This window comes from Vanellus vanellus (assembly GCF_965231255.1).
Source record: "Vanellus vanellus genome assembly, chromosome: 2".
Taxonomy (NCBI): domain Eukaryota; kingdom Metazoa; phylum Chordata; class Aves; order Charadriiformes; family Charadriidae; genus Vanellus; species Vanellus vanellus.
In genome coordinates this window covers 104170959-104188806 of record NC_138906.1, presented here as the reverse complement: position 1 = coordinate 104188806, position 17848 = coordinate 104170959, and the positions used below count along the sequence as shown (strand labels likewise).

The window sequence follows — 17848 nt, the reverse complement described above, 5'->3', positions numbered from 1 at the left end:
GGTCATACCTAGTAAACTTAAGTCTGTCTTTAAATGGTTGGGTGACTTGAGAGAAAGTGACCGCATCTTAACAAGTTACCGTGGGGCGGCTGAGCCGCAGCAGCTGGTCCTGTGCATACTTGCTGCCCTTCACAGATGAGAGGCTGAACTTTTCAGCTGCAAAGGTGTTGCACGGACAAATCATTTGGCAATACTTCTGTTTGGTTGACAGCTGCAATAACCACTGGCACAAGTGTAACTATCTTCTCCGACCTGTACCCTGGCACTACGTGAGCAGTCGTGCCTGTAGGAGATACAGGGAAGGCTGGGCAACGTGCTTTGAGTTACCTGGTTCACAGAGCATGGGATGGAGGACATGCTCTGGTGCTAGGGTTATAGTCTCGTTCCCTGCATAACAACAACAGCAAAAAAGTAAAAATCTCTTTATGGAAAGATGGTGGTTCCTCTGACAATATTCCCAAAGTTAGTATGCTGTTCCAGGCTTGGGTGCTAGCTGTGCTAACGGGATGGTTATCAATATCCCTGCGATGCATTGACCAGAAGGCTAGGGCTGCTACTTTGTGTTTCAGCACCTCCCATACTCTCCTATTCTTGATCCTGCCTCCAGCTTCTCACCTTTGCTTTCGTAATCATTTAGCCTAGTAACTCGGGAATTTCTGATCTGCTTAAAACTTCGTCCAGCCAGTCTGTCTTATGTGAGTAGTCTCCTGAATTTTAGTCTCGCCACACTGAAACAGTCCTAAAGGACACTGAACAATGGACCTTTAATTTGCTGAGGTGCTCTTTAAAGTTGAAAAGTTGTTTACAGCCAAGTCAGAAAGGAATGTCTTCTGTGTGAGGTTAAAATACCTGTGGAGGCTCGGTCTGTCAGGCTGCAGGACCAGCCACCTCCAGGGAGTTCTTCAAGGGTGCAATTAATAGTGTTTCCTCAGTAGTTCCTTATCATTCCTTTTGTAAGAGACTTTGCGTGCACTTAATCTGAGCTTTTAGTAACCAAGAAGCACTCTTCCAAGGATTGAGTGCTTGCCCCTAATTACCTTTACAATGCAGGCCAGAAGTTAAAGATGAAACCTACCTTTGGAGACATTCCCTCCCTCTAAGTGAAGGCAAAATCTCCCAGTACAGAGGTAGTTGCGTTCCCATTGGAAATTCCTGAAGTTAATTGAGGCAGAAATGTCTTGGGCAGGGTGTGGTGCAGCAGCCCCAGGGCCACCCGGCCTGGGGCCGTCCCTCCTGCTTCTGCCCTGCACAGCTGTTCCCAGTCCCCTGTCGGGTCTGGCCAGGTGTGTGTGTGTACATCAAATTACCTCTCTGCAGCTGTTGTTGGCCCTGAGCGCATGGAGAAACCTCTGGCGGAAACTAAGAGGGTCTTAAATAAGTTTGCGACCAGCCAGAGCCCTTACTGGTTCCAGGTGTCTTGTAACTTTGCAGATATCTCTTAGTAAATGTTCAGAAAGTAGTTTGCTCTTGTTAGAGACTGGTACTTGTGCAGAGCTGCCTTTCTACAGGAACCTGGGCTCAGGGGTTTGTCTACTATTGGCAGTGTTGACCAGAGCTCCTGATTCAGTGGTCCTTTGTCCCTCTGGGTGGCCAGGTGCCAGATGTTCCTCCCCCCCTTGTGCTGATGGTGATATGCCATGGATGTATGCATCCCATGCCGTATTTGTGCGAAAGCTGTGTGGTGCTGTGGTGTGTGTGTTGCTTGGTGTTCCTTTGAAAATACAGCATGAGCTTCGTCTACAGACTTTGGTTTGTTCCCAGAGATGTAGGGGACTGGAAGAAAAAAGGAAGAGATTTTTTTTTCTGGAAAGGTAGACCAACCATTTAAGGTCAAGATTTATGTTAAAGGCTTTGCTGTAAATGACTTTAGTGAAGGAGAAGAGCGATGTGGGTTTAAATATCAAGAGTTGAGGCAGTGAGGAAGGCTGGCACTGTGCTGCTTGGGGGTAGTACTGACTGAGAGAGATGGTAGGGAGAAAGCAGCTATGTGGGTGACCTGATAGGAGAGGAGACGCTGGAGCAGGAGCAGCAAAGAAAGGGATGATGAGTTCAGAAGAACAGGCTGGGAAAATAGCTTTTGGGCATAGCTATTTTCACAAACTACCACCAACGAAGAAATAGTTGGGTGGTAGTGAAGCAAAATAGTGTTTAGAAAGGCTAGGGAAAGTACAGAGCATCAGTCAAGTCCAGCTGTGCAGATGAGTAGCTGAATGGTGTCTGGATTTAAGATATTGGGCAGAAAAGATCCGGGTAATTAACATACAGATATGTGCAACTGTCTGGATGAAGGGTGGTACTGGAGTTACAGGTGCTGAGGAAGGCAGTGTAACGGTCTTGTGCCCAGTATTCATGAAAGAAGGTAGGTGAAGCAGGGAAAAGGGTCAGCTTAGCTTTAAGTTGCTGTTGAGCTGGCAGCTGAGCATCTGCGAAGAGATCAAGAACAGATTGCTCAGGAGGTGCCTCTCATGAACAGAAGTTGATCTGAGAGTGATGGGGACAGAGAAAGAAGCTGAATTCATCTTCTGAGTAGAAGCAGAAGAGAGAAAGTGTTGTCATGGACTGAGCTGGAGAGGGTTGGAGGGGTTGCAAAGGCTGTTATTCAAATGAATAGCAGAGACATGAAGCATTGTGTCCAAGAAGCATGAAAATGAAGGGGAACCACTGGGGTTCTTTGAGGGGAGGAACTATTCTAAGAATTGAAGATATTAAAGCATGGCTGTATTTTTATGGTGGAGTGAAAAGGGAGACTACAAGGGAAAAGGGTAGGAGTATGGCATAGTGCCAATCAGGAAGAAAGTTTGAGGGACAAGGTAAGGAAATTGTGTCTGTGATGGGTAGATATAAGAGAAGCTGTCTTGTTCTTGTCACTGTATCTTGGAAGAAATAGCAAGAGGTGAGCAGGGGACTGAGCAGAACACACAATCCTCCACTTCCCACCAGCTTGATCATTGAGTTGGAGCAGAGCTGCTTTGGGGCATGTGGTTGAAGGGGAGAAGAGAGAACTTGTTGCAGAGAACATCTGTTTGCTTGGTGGAGACTAGCGACAACTGCTATGAGACTGGGAGCAGAGCACAAGAGTGCTGGGTGAGCTGGGGATGATGTAGCTGAGGGAGAAAGAGGGAACAGAGGAACACAGACATGAATGTGACAGCAGAGCTCTGAAGTCCCAGATGAAGTCAGCCAGCACAAACCCATTTCCATTGTCTTCTCTCCTCCTCTTTCATGGCTTCGGCTGCTTCTCACCAATAAAGCAGCCCTGATCAGGTCTTCCTCATTGTGAAAATCTCACAGGTAAGCAGAAATTGAGGTCTGTGCAAGGATGAGAGCCTTTGTTTTTCTTTCTATTCCTGATACTTACTTCATGGGAGAAGTAGGTGGCTAATGTAATTCATGTTTGTTGCTAAATGTTGCTCTTTGATGTTTTCTTATTACAATAGCCTGAACTCAAAGCCAGCAATAACCTGGAGAGATGGCACCTCAATAAACATAGGGCTTCATTTTTGACCCTGTAAATTTTTTGAAACTTAAAATTTAAAGAAAAAAGAGTTGGTCTCTCTTGCTTGCAAATAACACTTCTATTTCATTTCACAAAACGGAGGCCTTCCAAGTAAACAAACCTCAAAATCCTGCTTCCTCCTCTCCTCTGACCTCTGGTCTCCTGTAGCCAGAAAAAAAAAAAGCAGTTAGCTGATTGCTCTTGGTCAGCCCGTGTAAGTTTTGGTCAGCTAACTGTGACTTTCTTCTTCTTTGACACAACTTTTATCAGAACACTTTGCTTTTTCTTTTTTTGCTAATCTTTCTTGGCATCTGTTTTTGCTTGATATGTAGCGTTTTGATGTGTGAGTTTTGTCATCTAGCTGCAGACAGCAAGTATAGTGGCTGGCTGTTCTTTCTAGGTTTTTTTCCCAGTCATAATTAGCTCTGTCAGACTAAATACTTCTAAGTTCCCTGGGACCCTCCTGTTGTCTGACTTCTGCAATAGTAGATGCTGTATTTGTGTTAGATAAATAGGTCAGAATCATTTACTTCATTATGGAAAACTAATCTGCTTGTTAAAACTGTTAGTTTATCAAACAGTGTAATACAGTATTGTTCTGACAGAGACTGCTGGCAGACGCCAGTCCTTGTGTCTCTGGAGGAATATACTAAAGATGAGCTTTGTGGCTTAGAAAAGCAGATAGACATCTTGGCTATCTGTGCAAAGCCCTCAGAATGTGTAGTTTCTGGAAGATACGGTGGATGTTATCTTGAAATCCTGGCTGAATACAATGCAGAGTACCCAGTCTCCAAGCTGTGTGGTACTGCAGAACCTGTTATTACTGCAATACTCTCTGTCAGCCTCATTAGGGATGATGAATGAACGGTCACTGCTGAAGCATTCCTCCCCTCCCCTTCTGAAAAGACCCGTTGACAATGGTTGCTGTCTGTCTATATGCATGGGGTGAATTAATCAGCTAAAGTACTACTACAGTAATACTAACCTTTAAACAACAAAACATCTTCAACGTTATCTGCTTAAAGCTCTTTTGAAGAGACTCTTCCCTCCTCGTACTCCTCACTGCGGAATTTCTTTCTAGCTCCCTTGCCTTAAAGGGCTGCACCATGCAAAAAGCACAAGTGAAATCACTTGTGTTTGTTGATCGTTGCCCTCTTCCTAGGCGAAGGAGATTGTCTCTTGGGCTTTCTGGAGGCTGAATGTGTGAATAAGTTCACTTGACTGTACAGCAATTGCATCCTTGTGAGTGGACTCTTACCAGTCGTGTGGAGCATGCCAGTGGGGCTTAGGCTGGGAGACCTGGCCCTTTCACCAGCTGTCCTCCTCTCATGGGGCAGCTTAAGCTGAACTTTGGGTCATACCAACACGTAAATAAGCAGCCTTGCTCCTTTCCTCTCTCCTTTCCCATGTCACTTTCCCTTCGAGAGCAATGCCCCAGCATGGGAGCTGGCCCGTGCATCAGCATGTATCAGACAGAGCAGGACCCATGGGCTGCCCCGGCGGTTTTGTAGGATGGGTGTTGTACTAACTGGGGTGAAGCTGCATAGCATCCGCTTCCTTGCAAGTACCGTGCATGCTAATGGCCCTGAACAAGTTGTCTGTTCAGTAAACAAGTGGTTACTGGGATTGGCATCGGAATACCTGGTGCTTTCTTGGCTAAAGAAATCCTATGTTCTTGTTCAGGTGTGCTTAGCAGGGGATGCAGCCCTAAACAAAGTCTACAAAGATCTTGTTCTTGTCTCTTTAGTTTACTGTGTAGATGTTAAACTTGTCACTTGAAGATGGTTGCTTCTTGTTTGAATCAAGGAAAAGCAAACATTAAGATACTTTTCAAATAAAAAGACTTAAGCTTTTTTTCATTTTGAAATATGTCAACAGAAGTAAGTTGCCACTTCGGATTTTTCTGGAGAGGAGGAGGGGGTGGAGGACAAAGGAAGACTGTTTTTCCTCCACTGGAACCAGCTGTGGTTTGTTCTTTTGTGCATTTGGATGGGCACTCTGAATTAAAATCCAAACTGGAACTAGCAGTTAATATTACAAACAAACAGCATAATTTAACTAAACAAGCTTTCAGATGATCACAACTAGGCTTTGATGCTGAAGAGTGGGATTTTCGTAACTGAGGAAGTAATTTGAGAACATGCTTGCACCCAAAGTCAGTAGGGTGGTGTGTTTTTTCTTTTTTTTTTTTTTTTTTGCTTGAAGATGATTATTATGATTCATACTTTTGTTAGTCTTACAAAAGAGTGGCTTGCATGTATAAGTTGATTTAACATCTGAGAGCCTCTAAGCAAGTCATTCTCCATTTGAGGAAGAACTTATCTACAGAAAATTCTCAATTTTTTTTTTTTTGTTTGCTTGTTAGTTTTTTTTTGTCTTTGGTTTCTTGCCCTGGTATGACTGACTTTGCAAATGAGAACTTCCATGAGATCCTAGTCACAGCCTTCCTTGTTCTTGGATTTGTGGATGTGGTTCCATGCTTTCAGGAGTGAGTTAGAATCATTCAGAAGTTCAGTTGATGAACAGTTTACTAGTACTATACAATCTGAGTTATGAAATTAAATGTACCAGAAAGATGATTTAAGCTACTTAGTTTAACTAGATGCATGTTTTTTCACTCTCTTCATTTCTTTGATTAGAGAATCTATTTTTTTCTCCTGTTCTTAAAAGCATATTTAGTGTCTAATATCAGAAATAAGGTCCATTGAAATCTTTTCCTCAATCAATTTCTGACTTATTTAAAGTAACTTTATGGATTTGTAACATTTTCAATTGTCTTGTGCCAAATCACCCACCCACCCCCTTTTTTTTTTTTTTTTTTTTTTTTTTTTTTTTCTCCAAAACAATCACATACTGGTCTGTAAAGCTTCATATATAAAAACCAGTGGAGTGACAGAAAAACTAAACCCGTGAAAACTGACTTAGAATAAGAACTTCTCTCCTCCTGTATGGATACCAGGAAATTCAGGGGGCATGTAGAATGAGTTTACTTCCTAGTAACAAGCTGTACACTTGCATACCACACTTCTTTAAAGGTCTTGTGGTTTGGATCCCAGTGGTATTGATGGGAAACGTGTAGAGAATTTTTTATAAGGTTGTTTGGATAGCTGAGTAACTTCTTTTTGAAAGCAGTAGAGTGAACACTTCTGCTTTGGAGAAGAATGGTTCTGTGGATGCTCAAGATGATGATAATGAATGATGGAACTTCAAAATCAAATCCTACAAATGCCATTATCCTCTAGAGAATTTAATGAAAACTTAAAAGAACAAGTATTTTTTTAATATTAAGGTGCCACACTTGAGCATATCTATTGTCAAGTAGGGTGGTGTCTTGGTACCCATGGTTATACTCTAATGTGAGGATTTAAAAGGTCATTAGTAGACTTGAAAGTACAGGTATGTGGCTATATTTATCATAGAAAGAGAGAGGTGATGTACACAATGTTCACATGCCAAGCTAGAACATTGGGCTGTGGTGATGTCTGCTGTCAAACGCTCTGTTTGTTTTCTCTTGCAGTTTGGGGCAGAGTTCCGAAGGTTCTCCCTGGATCGCTACAAACCAGGAAAGTTTGAAGACTTCTACAAACTAATTCTTCACATTCATCACATAGCCAACCTGGAAGTGATGATCGGATATGCTGATGTGCATGGAGACCTTCTCCCTATTAATAATGATGACAACTTCTTCAAGGCTGTTTCAAGTGCTCATCCACTGCTCAGGGTTTTTATACAAAGACAAGGTAAGATGCAATTTCATTTTGCTGCCTCAGAGCGTGCTGAGGCAAGATGAAGAGTGGATTTGTTGTCCCCATTTAAAAGCTGAAACGATGTAAGGGGGACCTAGGAGCCCTCTTACTCCTCCTCTCAGGTACTTCATTACAACACGCTGGAATGGCGTGACTTCAGGGCAGGTAGAGGGACTGCATTGCTGGCTGTAAGGTGGTTGAAGAATAACATGCTCAGAATCACCATGAGCCCTGTCTTTTCCAAGGGGAGCATACCTTGTGCTGCTGGTACTACATCGTCACTCGAGCATGCCAGCTGCACTGCTACACTTGTTTGAGGGAGGGCATCCTAGTGTTGTACTACTATTTCACATTTAGAAATCTTATCTATCCATCTTGATAGTCAGTGTCATACCTGAATGACTCATGCCTATGTAGTGTGTGAATGCACACAGATATGTAGCTATAAAAAAAAGTTCTGTCACAAATGAGATCTTGTTTGCCAATGTTGACCCTGGCAGACAGACAAATGATGATTCTCCCCTCTGTCCTTACGGTAAGGAGTGGTGAATCTTCCCATTTTGAATCATCAAGCAAACCTTGTGCAGAATTGCCCAAATGTCAAGATGACATCAGTTTTAAGTGGCTGCATGTTATTCTTATCAAGCTTTCATTGCAGGTGTCTGAAGCCTTCTCCTTAAAGACCCTGTTTGGTAGTGGCTTCAGATGAGGATTGTTTTGTATAACAATGCGCTTTTCCCACAGAGCTCCTTAAATCCTAGGGGAACCTAACATTGTGTTAACACTACCTCCATAGTTTTTTTCAGTCATGTAGTGATTTATAGCACAGGGCTTTTGGAATTAAAATTTTGTCAGTAGCAGAGTCAGAAATGAGACTTGATCTGAGACTTGAAGCAGTCATGTAGCTGTTTTGGCCTGGACTTTTTGCTGTGTGGGCATTTGTACTGATAAGGATTTAGCAGGAGGCTCTGGCCTGCTCATTAGTATGAGCTAGTACAGAGTGTGTTCCGATTTGGTGTTGTCATATACACCCAGGGCTGTGTGGCCCTCCCTATTCACAGCATGTTGTCTGTCACCTTCTTTTAGATGAGAATTAATACTCAAGGAGGCAATGGAGAAGGGGACTAGAGCAGTTTGTTTTGTTTGTGTGTCTGTCAGATAAGTGGAAGTGTCTGTGGGAGAGGACTTGGGTTGCTATCTCTCCCTTCTTCGGCAGAAAATGCAAAGGTAGATGACAAGTCCTATTAAGTCTCCTTCCTGCACTGCCTGTTTGGGCTTGTCAGTGTTCATGGTGGGTCAGGTCATGAGAAATCGCTTGCATGACTTTGTCGTGCCTGCATTAGTTTGAGTTTATTCATGTCTCTGGATCAATCGTGTTCAAAATGCAGCTGTCCTTGCTCTGCTTAGGCAGACTGCTGAAGTCACCGAGTATCCCTAACTCTGCGTTGGGAGGGGTGTTGCCACCGAAATGCTAATCACAGAAATAGGCAAATGAGAGAAAACTGTTGACTACACGTGGGGAAAAAGTGCTCCTTCCTTCTCTTCAGTAGAAGTGTGCTAGTTGTGAAGGTTTTTAACTTGTAACCTTAATGGAAAAGTGCAGTATGTCCTTTTTAAAAAGCTTTTTTTTGCCTTTTGCTCAGTGGAAAGAATCATGCTGACAAGTAAGGAAGCTTGTACAAGAGGGAAGAGGCCCATTCCTCCTCACATGTGGCAAAGCCCAAAGCTTTCCCAACACACGTTCTCCTGTGCTCCCTCTATAAAGCTGAAGGGAACAGTAAATTCTGGCCCATCCTTTTGGTTAATGGTACCTGTAATAAGGAACACTTGAGATCCATACTTGTGGATGCTCTCAAACAATCATGTCTGTTTCCTTTTCTGAGAAGAACCCTTTAGAAATTGTTCCCTTCAGCAATAATAGGAGTTACTGAAATCTTGTTTGTGTCTTCTTCCTTTGCTCCATCCTACCCCTGCTGTTTTCCTTGTCTTCCAACTGGGGTGTCGGAGCCATGCTGATCCTTCTGCTGGAGACCTGCACTAGAGAGCAAAGTGACTAACACCAAGAAATCATTGTGCCATCCAGGGGAATGTGGCGTGCCTGCAGTGCTTCAGCTCACACCCTAAACTCTGACTTCAGAGGCAGGAAACTAAACTGACAGGGATGCTAGTAAAGTACGAGGCCAGTCCTCTTTCTTCTGGGACACTGAAGGAGACTGCAGAGCATGCGCTCTCTACCATGTTTGATCAGGGATCTCTGCCCTTTCGTGGGAGAAGTCCTGGGAGGTGACTGCTAAAGGTTGTTCTTGCAGTGTTGTAGAGTAGGGAGGGTTTGAGAGAACTGGGCAGAAGTATGCATGCGTGGAAGGACTGAATAGTTGAAGTTTGGGTCTTTTTTTAGCGGAGAAAACTGTTTATCAACTGCATGATTAGTCATAGCTGTTTTCCCTGTTTATAGCTGGGTTATCCTTTATCTTGTCAAGTGAATTATACAATCATGTTAAAACAACTTAACTATTTGTTCACAGAGTGGAAAAGTGGGTAACTTAGTTTTTGCACAATAATCAAGGAAGAACAATTTGCTAGTTTGATTTTTTGTTTGCCTAGTTATTTTTTATCTGACCTTAGTCTTGCACTTTTTCAATTCAAAAGTGCTTCCCTCACTTGTCCCCAGAGGCAAGCCACGTGCACACTGCGTGGACTCTTACATGCCAGGTTGGTGTCCAGGTATGGGATGGCTTTTTTACTCCACTCCCACCTTTTTGTTCAAGTCTCCTGAGCCCCGGATATTTCAGGATTACAGTAGCTGTTAGCTCCACAGGCAGGGAATGTCAGTGCTTATTAGCCAGCCTTTTTAACGAAGGACCTGAATTGCCATTCCCAGTGTGCCTGCAACAATTACTGTTCATGCTTTTTGGGGTCCTGAAGGCTCTGGGACACTTGCAGGTTACGTTTGAGTAAACTCAGCTATGACAAGTTTTTATAGCTCATAGGGATCCATCTGCTGAAACTTTTATTTTCCTTTTTTTTTTTCCCCTCTCCAATACCAAATTACAGTGCAGACAAAAATCCTAATTAGAGAACTAGGCTAGAAAAAGAAAAGGCAGTTCTCCTTTAACTTGCTTTCCCAGGCTGCAAGTATGGGTTGTGTCCCATGTTGTAAACTGATGTGGCTCTTTTGACTTCATTAGCACAGTAGTGATTTATATCAGCTGATGCTTTGAGCCCAAGCATTTATTCACTTGGCTGTAACTGAGAACAGACATATCCAGAACTCTCTATGGAAGGTGCCTGCTGCTGGGGAAAGGACGGATGTCCCAAAGATCTTAGAACAATGCAAGGAATTATGGATGTGTTTGACTTTCTCTGTAATAACTGAACTCTTGTACTCTAGCCAAAACCTGCATGAAGGAAGAGCTTATCTGATGATGCAGTTGGTAATCATTTTTTCAAGACTTCGTTTGTTCTGTGTCTGATTTAAACTACAGCACTTGAGACGGTCTTTTGAATACTGCAAAAATATTTCAGTGTAAGCTATGAATTCAAGCAGAAACAAAAAACAGAAAAACTGAAAGGAGTTAGTATTACATACTGTGAATGCATTACATTTTTTTCCCTTGTATGATTAAATTGAATGATGTTATTATCAAATCTTGCTTCAATGCCTATCTCCCCGAGGCAGAGTATGTTTTCAAACCAAGCTGTATTGGAGGCTCTCAAATAGAATGGAACAAATAGCAGGGTTGTTATGAGTTCTTCATTGTAAACCTGCCTGAAATGACTCCTTGAACTTTGCAAGTGGGGTATAAGGATGTGAGTGAACATCTACCAGGGAACAGATTTCAGGGTTTCTCCTCTTTTGCTTGGGTTAAAGCAAAAGGACTTGCCCATTATGGTGTGTTTAACCTAGGAAGTTCAAAAAATCAGGGAAGTGTTGCAAAATGAACATGCTGATTGCCCTGTAAGTAGTCTGTGCAGCACTTTTTTCCAAGGAAGAGGCAAATCCAGGACCAAGATGCTGAAGTACAGCAAGCATAGTGAAGGGAGTGATATTTGGTTCTAATGCTAACAGAGCACATGACTGTAAATCCAGACTAATGATTCTGATGATGGGAGAAGTGATGGGGGCTGCTGAATGACCAGACCTTCACTTCCTACCACTGTTTAGGGTTTACAGAGCTTGCATGGGCAGTAATAGAAAATCTGCCATAGCTCAAGTAGCAAAGCAGATGAGAGAGAGGTGATGAGCAACCTGTCAGGCCTCATCTTGATCCCAGACTAAGGTTAAGTGAACTCTTCTTCTGGGAAGTCTTTTTGTCCCCATCACAACTGGAGGTGTGTCCTGATAGGGGTTTGAGATTTTCTACTTCTTGCTTTGCCTGAGTTTCAGCAAGTGGCCTCGTTCCTATAAATCTGTAGTGTTGATGAAAACCTATCCCTCAGCAGAGAAATTCTCAAGGAAAACTTGAAGTAGTTGGGGTTTGGAGAAATAACAAACTTACTTAAATATTCAGGCAGTCTTGACAAGACATATAGAGTGTGAGTAGGAACTGCGATTGTGCATGTTGCTGTTGTGTGCGTACAGCTGCTGTTCCTGTGAATCAGCAGGTGTATTACTGTTGCTCTTAAGCAACTTCCATAAAAGTAATGGTAAATTAATGAATGTGGGGGCACTTTGTCAATACTAAAGCAGATTCTAGATCAATTTCACAATCTTTCCATCAATAAAATGAATTTTTGTCACGGTTTAACCTCAGCCAGCAACTAGGACCATGCAGCCGCTCACTCACTCTCCCCCTCTCCCCCCAGTAGGGTAGGGAGAAGACAGTGAAAAGGAGGGAAAAAGTGCTCGTGGGTTAAGATAAAGACAGTTTAATAGCACAGTAAGGAAAGAGGAAAATAATAATAATTATAATGGTAAAAAAAATATACAAAATGAAGTGATACAACACAAATTGCTCTCGCCACCTGATGATCAGTTGTGCAGCCTGTCCTGGGCAACAATCACGAATTCCTGCCCTGTGGCCAATGCCCATTTATATACTGTGATGTTTATGGTTTGGGATATTCCCTTGGCCAGCTTGTCCTGTCTGTAGTCCCTCTAAATTTCTTTGCAAATGCTGAAAAAGTCCTTGACTAATGTAAACATTACTTAACAACAACTAAATCAATACGCGTTATTAACATTATTCTCATACTAGATGCAAAACACAGCAGCTACTAGAAAGAAAATTAACTCTATCCCATCTGAAACCAGGATAATTTTAAAGCTTTCTAAAAGTTTAAACAGTTCCATGATGGTAAGTGTTCTATGAGTAGGAGACAGGTGAAATGCTGAAGTGTAAGATGTTGGATCTGTATTTCAGCGTATCTTTGTCAAATGTTGCACTTCTTACAGGAACATAAAAGGCAAAAATCCTGAAGAGGCTGGAGAGCATTCTAACAGCAAATAACCCTAAAACATTCCCTACAGCTAACTGGAGCAGGGCCTTGCATAGTTTAGTAAATGCCACAAATGAACTGTAGCTGTTAATTGAGGTGGCCTGAAAATGGAGAAGGCTGCTGTCTTCTGATACCTGTATTGGCTTGCACTTTGCGGTCTGGAAAACTGATAGTGTGTAAAAAGCCATCAAGTACCATCTTCAGAAATTTGCTGTAAGTGTCTTTTCTAGTTTTAATAGTCCATTACTGTAACAGTAAACCAGTACTGAACACCAGTCGTTGCATTTCTCCTCGAGTGGTTAGAGCTGCTGTCTACCATCAGTTCTCACTTAAAGCTTTATCCAAAATCAACAGGGCAAAACGTGCATTTACCTGGTTGGGTTTTGGATTTGCCTTGTTTTAATTTACATTAAATTTAAGATTGGAAGATGCTGTTTTTCTTCAACTGCATGCAGTGACTAATGTATTTAAACTGCTGTGCCATGCAATATTTTTCTCTATGTCCAGAAGCAGATCATAACTCTGCAATTTGTTATTTACCTGGCAAAGTTCTGTTCTGCTCAAAGTACCAACATCTGTGCTTAGCTTTCTTGCATTATAAAATCAGAGCAATCGCACTCAGTTTTAAAATAAAAATGTGTTAATGGGAATCATGCCCAGGTCTTACTGAAAAACTGATGGTGGGTTGTTTTATTGTCTTTCATACTCTAAGCAGATAATCCCCAGGAATGGTGGTTGGCTGTCTAACCACATGTGTTAAACACAAAAACTGGCTTTGAGACAGCAACTAAAATGAAACCTATTTCCAGCTTCCTAAAACCTTTAACTCTCTGCTCAGCCTTCTAGAATGGGTACAGTTGGAGAAGTTTGAGTTGAAGCCTTTCGCATATTTTTGGTTCTTCAGTAACCTTCCTGTTTATTTTACAACACAGGCCTTAACTTCACCTTCTCAAAATGTTGTATTTCTGAAAAAGAACAATGTGATTTTACTGCTCTTGTTAAAGGCATCTGATATATTAAATAATAAAGCAGGTTGCAGCACGTGTTGAAAATACTGAACTGCTTCTGGTCTTGCTCTTGGTTGAGCTGTGTAGATTTTCACAGTGGTCTTATGAGAGTCTAAGGCAATAAGATAAAGTTAAGGGTGCAGAGAAGGTGAGTTGAGGTCTTCAGTTTATCCGCTCCTGTGTAAGGAGGGGGTAGAGAGAGAAGACGCTCTTCTGACATTTGGTGTAGCTCATTGGCACACTGGAGGATGTGGCTCTGCTGTGGATCAGACTGTCCCAAGGCTACTACCCTGTCTCCTCTGCACTGGCACTGTTGTGACCCAGGGGCTGAGCTCTCTGAGCCAGCTCTTCGGCAGAAAACTAATTGTTTGAGTGAGGAGTTAGCATAGGATGGGCAAGACCACAGCAGATTTAAAGTGACTTAACACTGCCATGAAGCCTCTGCTTCCTGGGAGAAAGAACTTGTCTGCTTGTAGCCTTTGGAAACGTGCAATGCCACTGTATTTGCAAACCATCTTGTCTTAGCTTTGACAAGATTAGGGGATGGTGGTAGATTTCGTGCTAGTGTAACAGGAATTGCTGCTAGGCTTAAATTAAATCCTTTCATGATTTTCCTCAAACATATCTGTTTTTGAGCTGGAGGGGTCTTTGAATGCTTGTCAAGCCAAAGTAATCTTTGTCCCACTCCAGTCCTTTGATATCTGAAGATAAGTAAAATGCAGCTGTTCATTCCAGTGAAGGCTGGCAACAAATTACTGTAACTTCTCTACTCCACCTTTCATGTGCAAATGATGAGACTGAGTAATCATTATCTTTCAACTACTTTATTAAGCATCTTTAAAAACATTATGTTTTATCTGCCTTGTCAGACATAAACACAAAACAGCCTTGGATTTTGTTGCTGGCGCAGTTAGTGATACCTGGTAGCTGAGCAGGGCTAGCATGAGGCTGCTTCTCTCCTTGAAAACTCCATTTTTAGAATATGAGGATGTTTGGCTTTCATCACCGATTATTTTAATTGCAGCCAGAATACCTGGTAAGCAAGAATTTTCAGTGAAAGGAGGAGAAAATGTGTGGAAATAGCATAGCCTACAAATAGGCTTTGCAGTGTTGGTCAATAACTGGTAGTGGGAATTGTTGCAGGCAGAAATATGCGCTGCATAAATCTTAGTAGTTGCAGTGTACGGTAAGCATGGAACAGAAGCCTGGCAAAATTGCCACTGCTGCTGTTCTGTCATTGGCAGCAAACGTTTGTTGCACTTCTGTGTTAAAGCTACGTGGGATTTGGTTTCAGTTTCAAAGTTTAATAATAAAAACACATAATCAAATATATTAATAATAAAAATAGACTTTTGTCATGATTTAGGCCAAAATCCAATACTGGGGACCTGGGGGACCTCAGATGGGGCTGATAGATGCTCCCCTCTTTCTCCTCCTCTGCCTCTCTCTTTGAAGAGGGGGTAGAGACCTACGAGTTTAAAAGGAACTAAACTACTTTAATGAAATAAAAAGAAATCATGAAATATATACAAAACCATATCAAGCTCCCGAGATGACAATCATGGCACGGGCTGGCATTGGGGCAGTCCCAGGCTGGACTCAGTGATGGATGGGAACTGGATTCCGGATGTGGATTCAGGATCGGGATCACAGGCAGATGAACAGAGTCCTCCTTAGATGTCGGCCATTGAAGGAAGAGCGCTGACCCTTTGATCCCTCAGCTTTTATACTGAGCATGAGGCAGATGGGATGGAATACCCTGTTGGTCAGTTTTGGGTCACCTGTCCTGTCCGCTCCTCCCTGCAGGTGGGACCCCACTATGCTTTTCCGCTTCCGACCCTCCAACGTGGCAAATAACAAAGTTGGTTGGCCTTGGGGGTTATAGCAATGAGTATAAGCAGGAGCCTCTCTGCATCCCATGCCTGGGCATCAGCTGTAAACATTGGCCTTATCACTCTGAGAGAGTGAACACTCTCTGCACAAGATGCAGTTAATTTCAGTAGTTAGAAGAGGCCCAGCTAAGAAGTGAAGTTGCTGAACAAAGTTGGTCCTGTTTTACCTCAAACCAGGACAACTTTAACAGTTGATGCTTCTTAAAACTTGCATCGAGCTGGTAGCAGCATGACACATTCTACTGAATTTCAACTAAAACTTGTTTACAGTGGGAACTCGTGTAGCCTTTAATAGGAACCTCCACTCAACTTATGCTTTGCTTTAACTGGTAAACCACATAAGAACAAGCAAATGAGCGCTCTCTTCTGTCCCTCCAGACTCCTGTTTGTTGCCTTACAATTGCAGATTGCTGCTTTGACATTACTTTAAAAAGCAAAACAGAAGAACCCCCCAATTATGTCTACTTAAAGATAGTCTCAAGTGAAAGTATTTTTTGTTTTCTTCCTTGGTCTGACCCTTTTTATTTAAGACAGTGAAGCTGCTTTAACAGGTGGCTTGACTGTATAAAAACAGTGGTGAGGAAGACCTGTCAAATGATCCGCCTCTGTTAAGGTCCCTATGAGGGGAATTTTCCACTATTTATCTTTCCTTACCTTAGCAGTCAAAACAAGAGATTCTGTTTCCTGCTTATGGCTCAGGTTTTTTCCTGTTGTGCCTAGCTGTCATTTCCCTTCTGTACGTGATGGAAACAAGTTCAATGTGCAGATAATAGTGAAATGCACTTGACAGCCTCTTCTTTGGCACCAGGTTTTACCTGAAGAGACCTCACAAGTAGCTTTCATGTAGTGAGGGAGGGTAGATCACACAATGCTAATACAAACATTAACTCAAGGTTCAGGCCTTCAGCAATATGCTTTCTGCTAAATTTCTGAAGTACTCTAAACTTCTCAAGTACACTAAAGGGCTTATGACAACTTAATCAGTAGACTGTTGAACTGAAAGCAAGCATGCAGTGAAGGATATTTCTGCTAAGTGTTTATAGTAGGCATTGAAAACTCAAAATATAACTCAACAATTATAACTCAAGTCAAACCATTTTTTTTTGAGTGACTGAAAGGTGCTCTTTTGTCTTCAGACTGCTTGTGTTGTTGGGATTACACACTGCAAATTTAAATGTGAGTGTCAGCATTAATACTGCATAAGAACTCTGGATATTTTTCAACACCAAGAGAGAAAGCAGTTTGGGGGAGGTTGAAAGAACTCTTTCTTGAACCTGCCCCTGATGATGATCTACTTGAATCTTATTTTTTCCTCTGCACTATGTTTAGAGTAGCAAAGAGTCCTGTGGGAATATTAAGGAAACTATTAACCTAGAAAACTTCGCTGTTCTTGCTCTTCAGTCCCCTGCCATATGCTGATATTAAGTAACCTCTAAAAACTTCATACGAACAACTTCCACACCGCTCATATCCCTCCGTGTTAATTTTCATGTATTTTTTTTCTGCCTCCCATTTATTGTTTTTTCTTCCTTTCAGCTCTCAGTTTTCTACTCCATGCCGTAGTTTTTTTTTTTAATTGCTCTGCAAGGCTGTTGCTGGCAGGGCAGGAGAGTGTGTGTTGGGTGAAAGCGCACAGGTGCTGGTGCCTATTTTACTCCAAGCACTAGAAGAAGGTTTGGAAAACGTTGACATCAGTAGGGTGGAGCGGCAGTGACAAAGCAGGTATGGAGATAGCAATTAGTGAGGAAAAGCTGTCTCTTACCATGGGTCTTAGACCAATTTGTTTTCTTCTCTGATTATCCCTTTGCATTAGAAATAATAGAAGAGTTGAGAATTTTTTAAAAATGAACAGTGTGAACTTTTGAAGGAGAATATTTATCTAATTTGGATTTATGCATGAATAAGAAATCATGTACTGCCTGGTGTCTGTGGAAGTTGGAGATCTGGAATCCAGTGGAGTTGGTGAAAGGCACAGTCTTGGCATGGCAATGGCACTGAGAAGCTACTCAGCTGCTGGCAGCGGCTGGCTCCAAAACATCATTTCTGCCTCTTCAGCAGCTGTAGGTGAACACGACTGTTTTTTTTAAAGCTGAGGATTTGAAAAAGCCTAAAGCTGTTTTATTCATCTGTGAATGCCACTGAGGTGTGATAAGAGGAGGTCTGTCAGTTATAACCCTGGGTTTGACACTGATGACAACCAGTTTGTTTGCTCTATTAGTCTGCTTTATTGCTGCTTCTTTTTCATTCTGCCAAGCAATTTGGTAGTTT

General features: G+C 42.2%; 1 protein-coding gene across 1 annotated transcript in view; it reads left to right on the top strand.

Moving 5' to 3' along the window:
* Positions 1 to 17848, top strand: part of PARD6G (par-6 family cell polarity regulator gamma) — a 69134-nt gene that overhangs the window by 6343 nt on the left and 44943 nt on the right. Inside the window, exon 2 of the mRNA XM_082499358.1 lies at positions 7014 to 7236. Within this exon, the coding sequence (XP_082355484.1) occupies positions 7014 to 7236 (223 nt within the window). The remainder of the gene's footprint in view (positions 1 to 7013; positions 7237 to 17848) is intronic.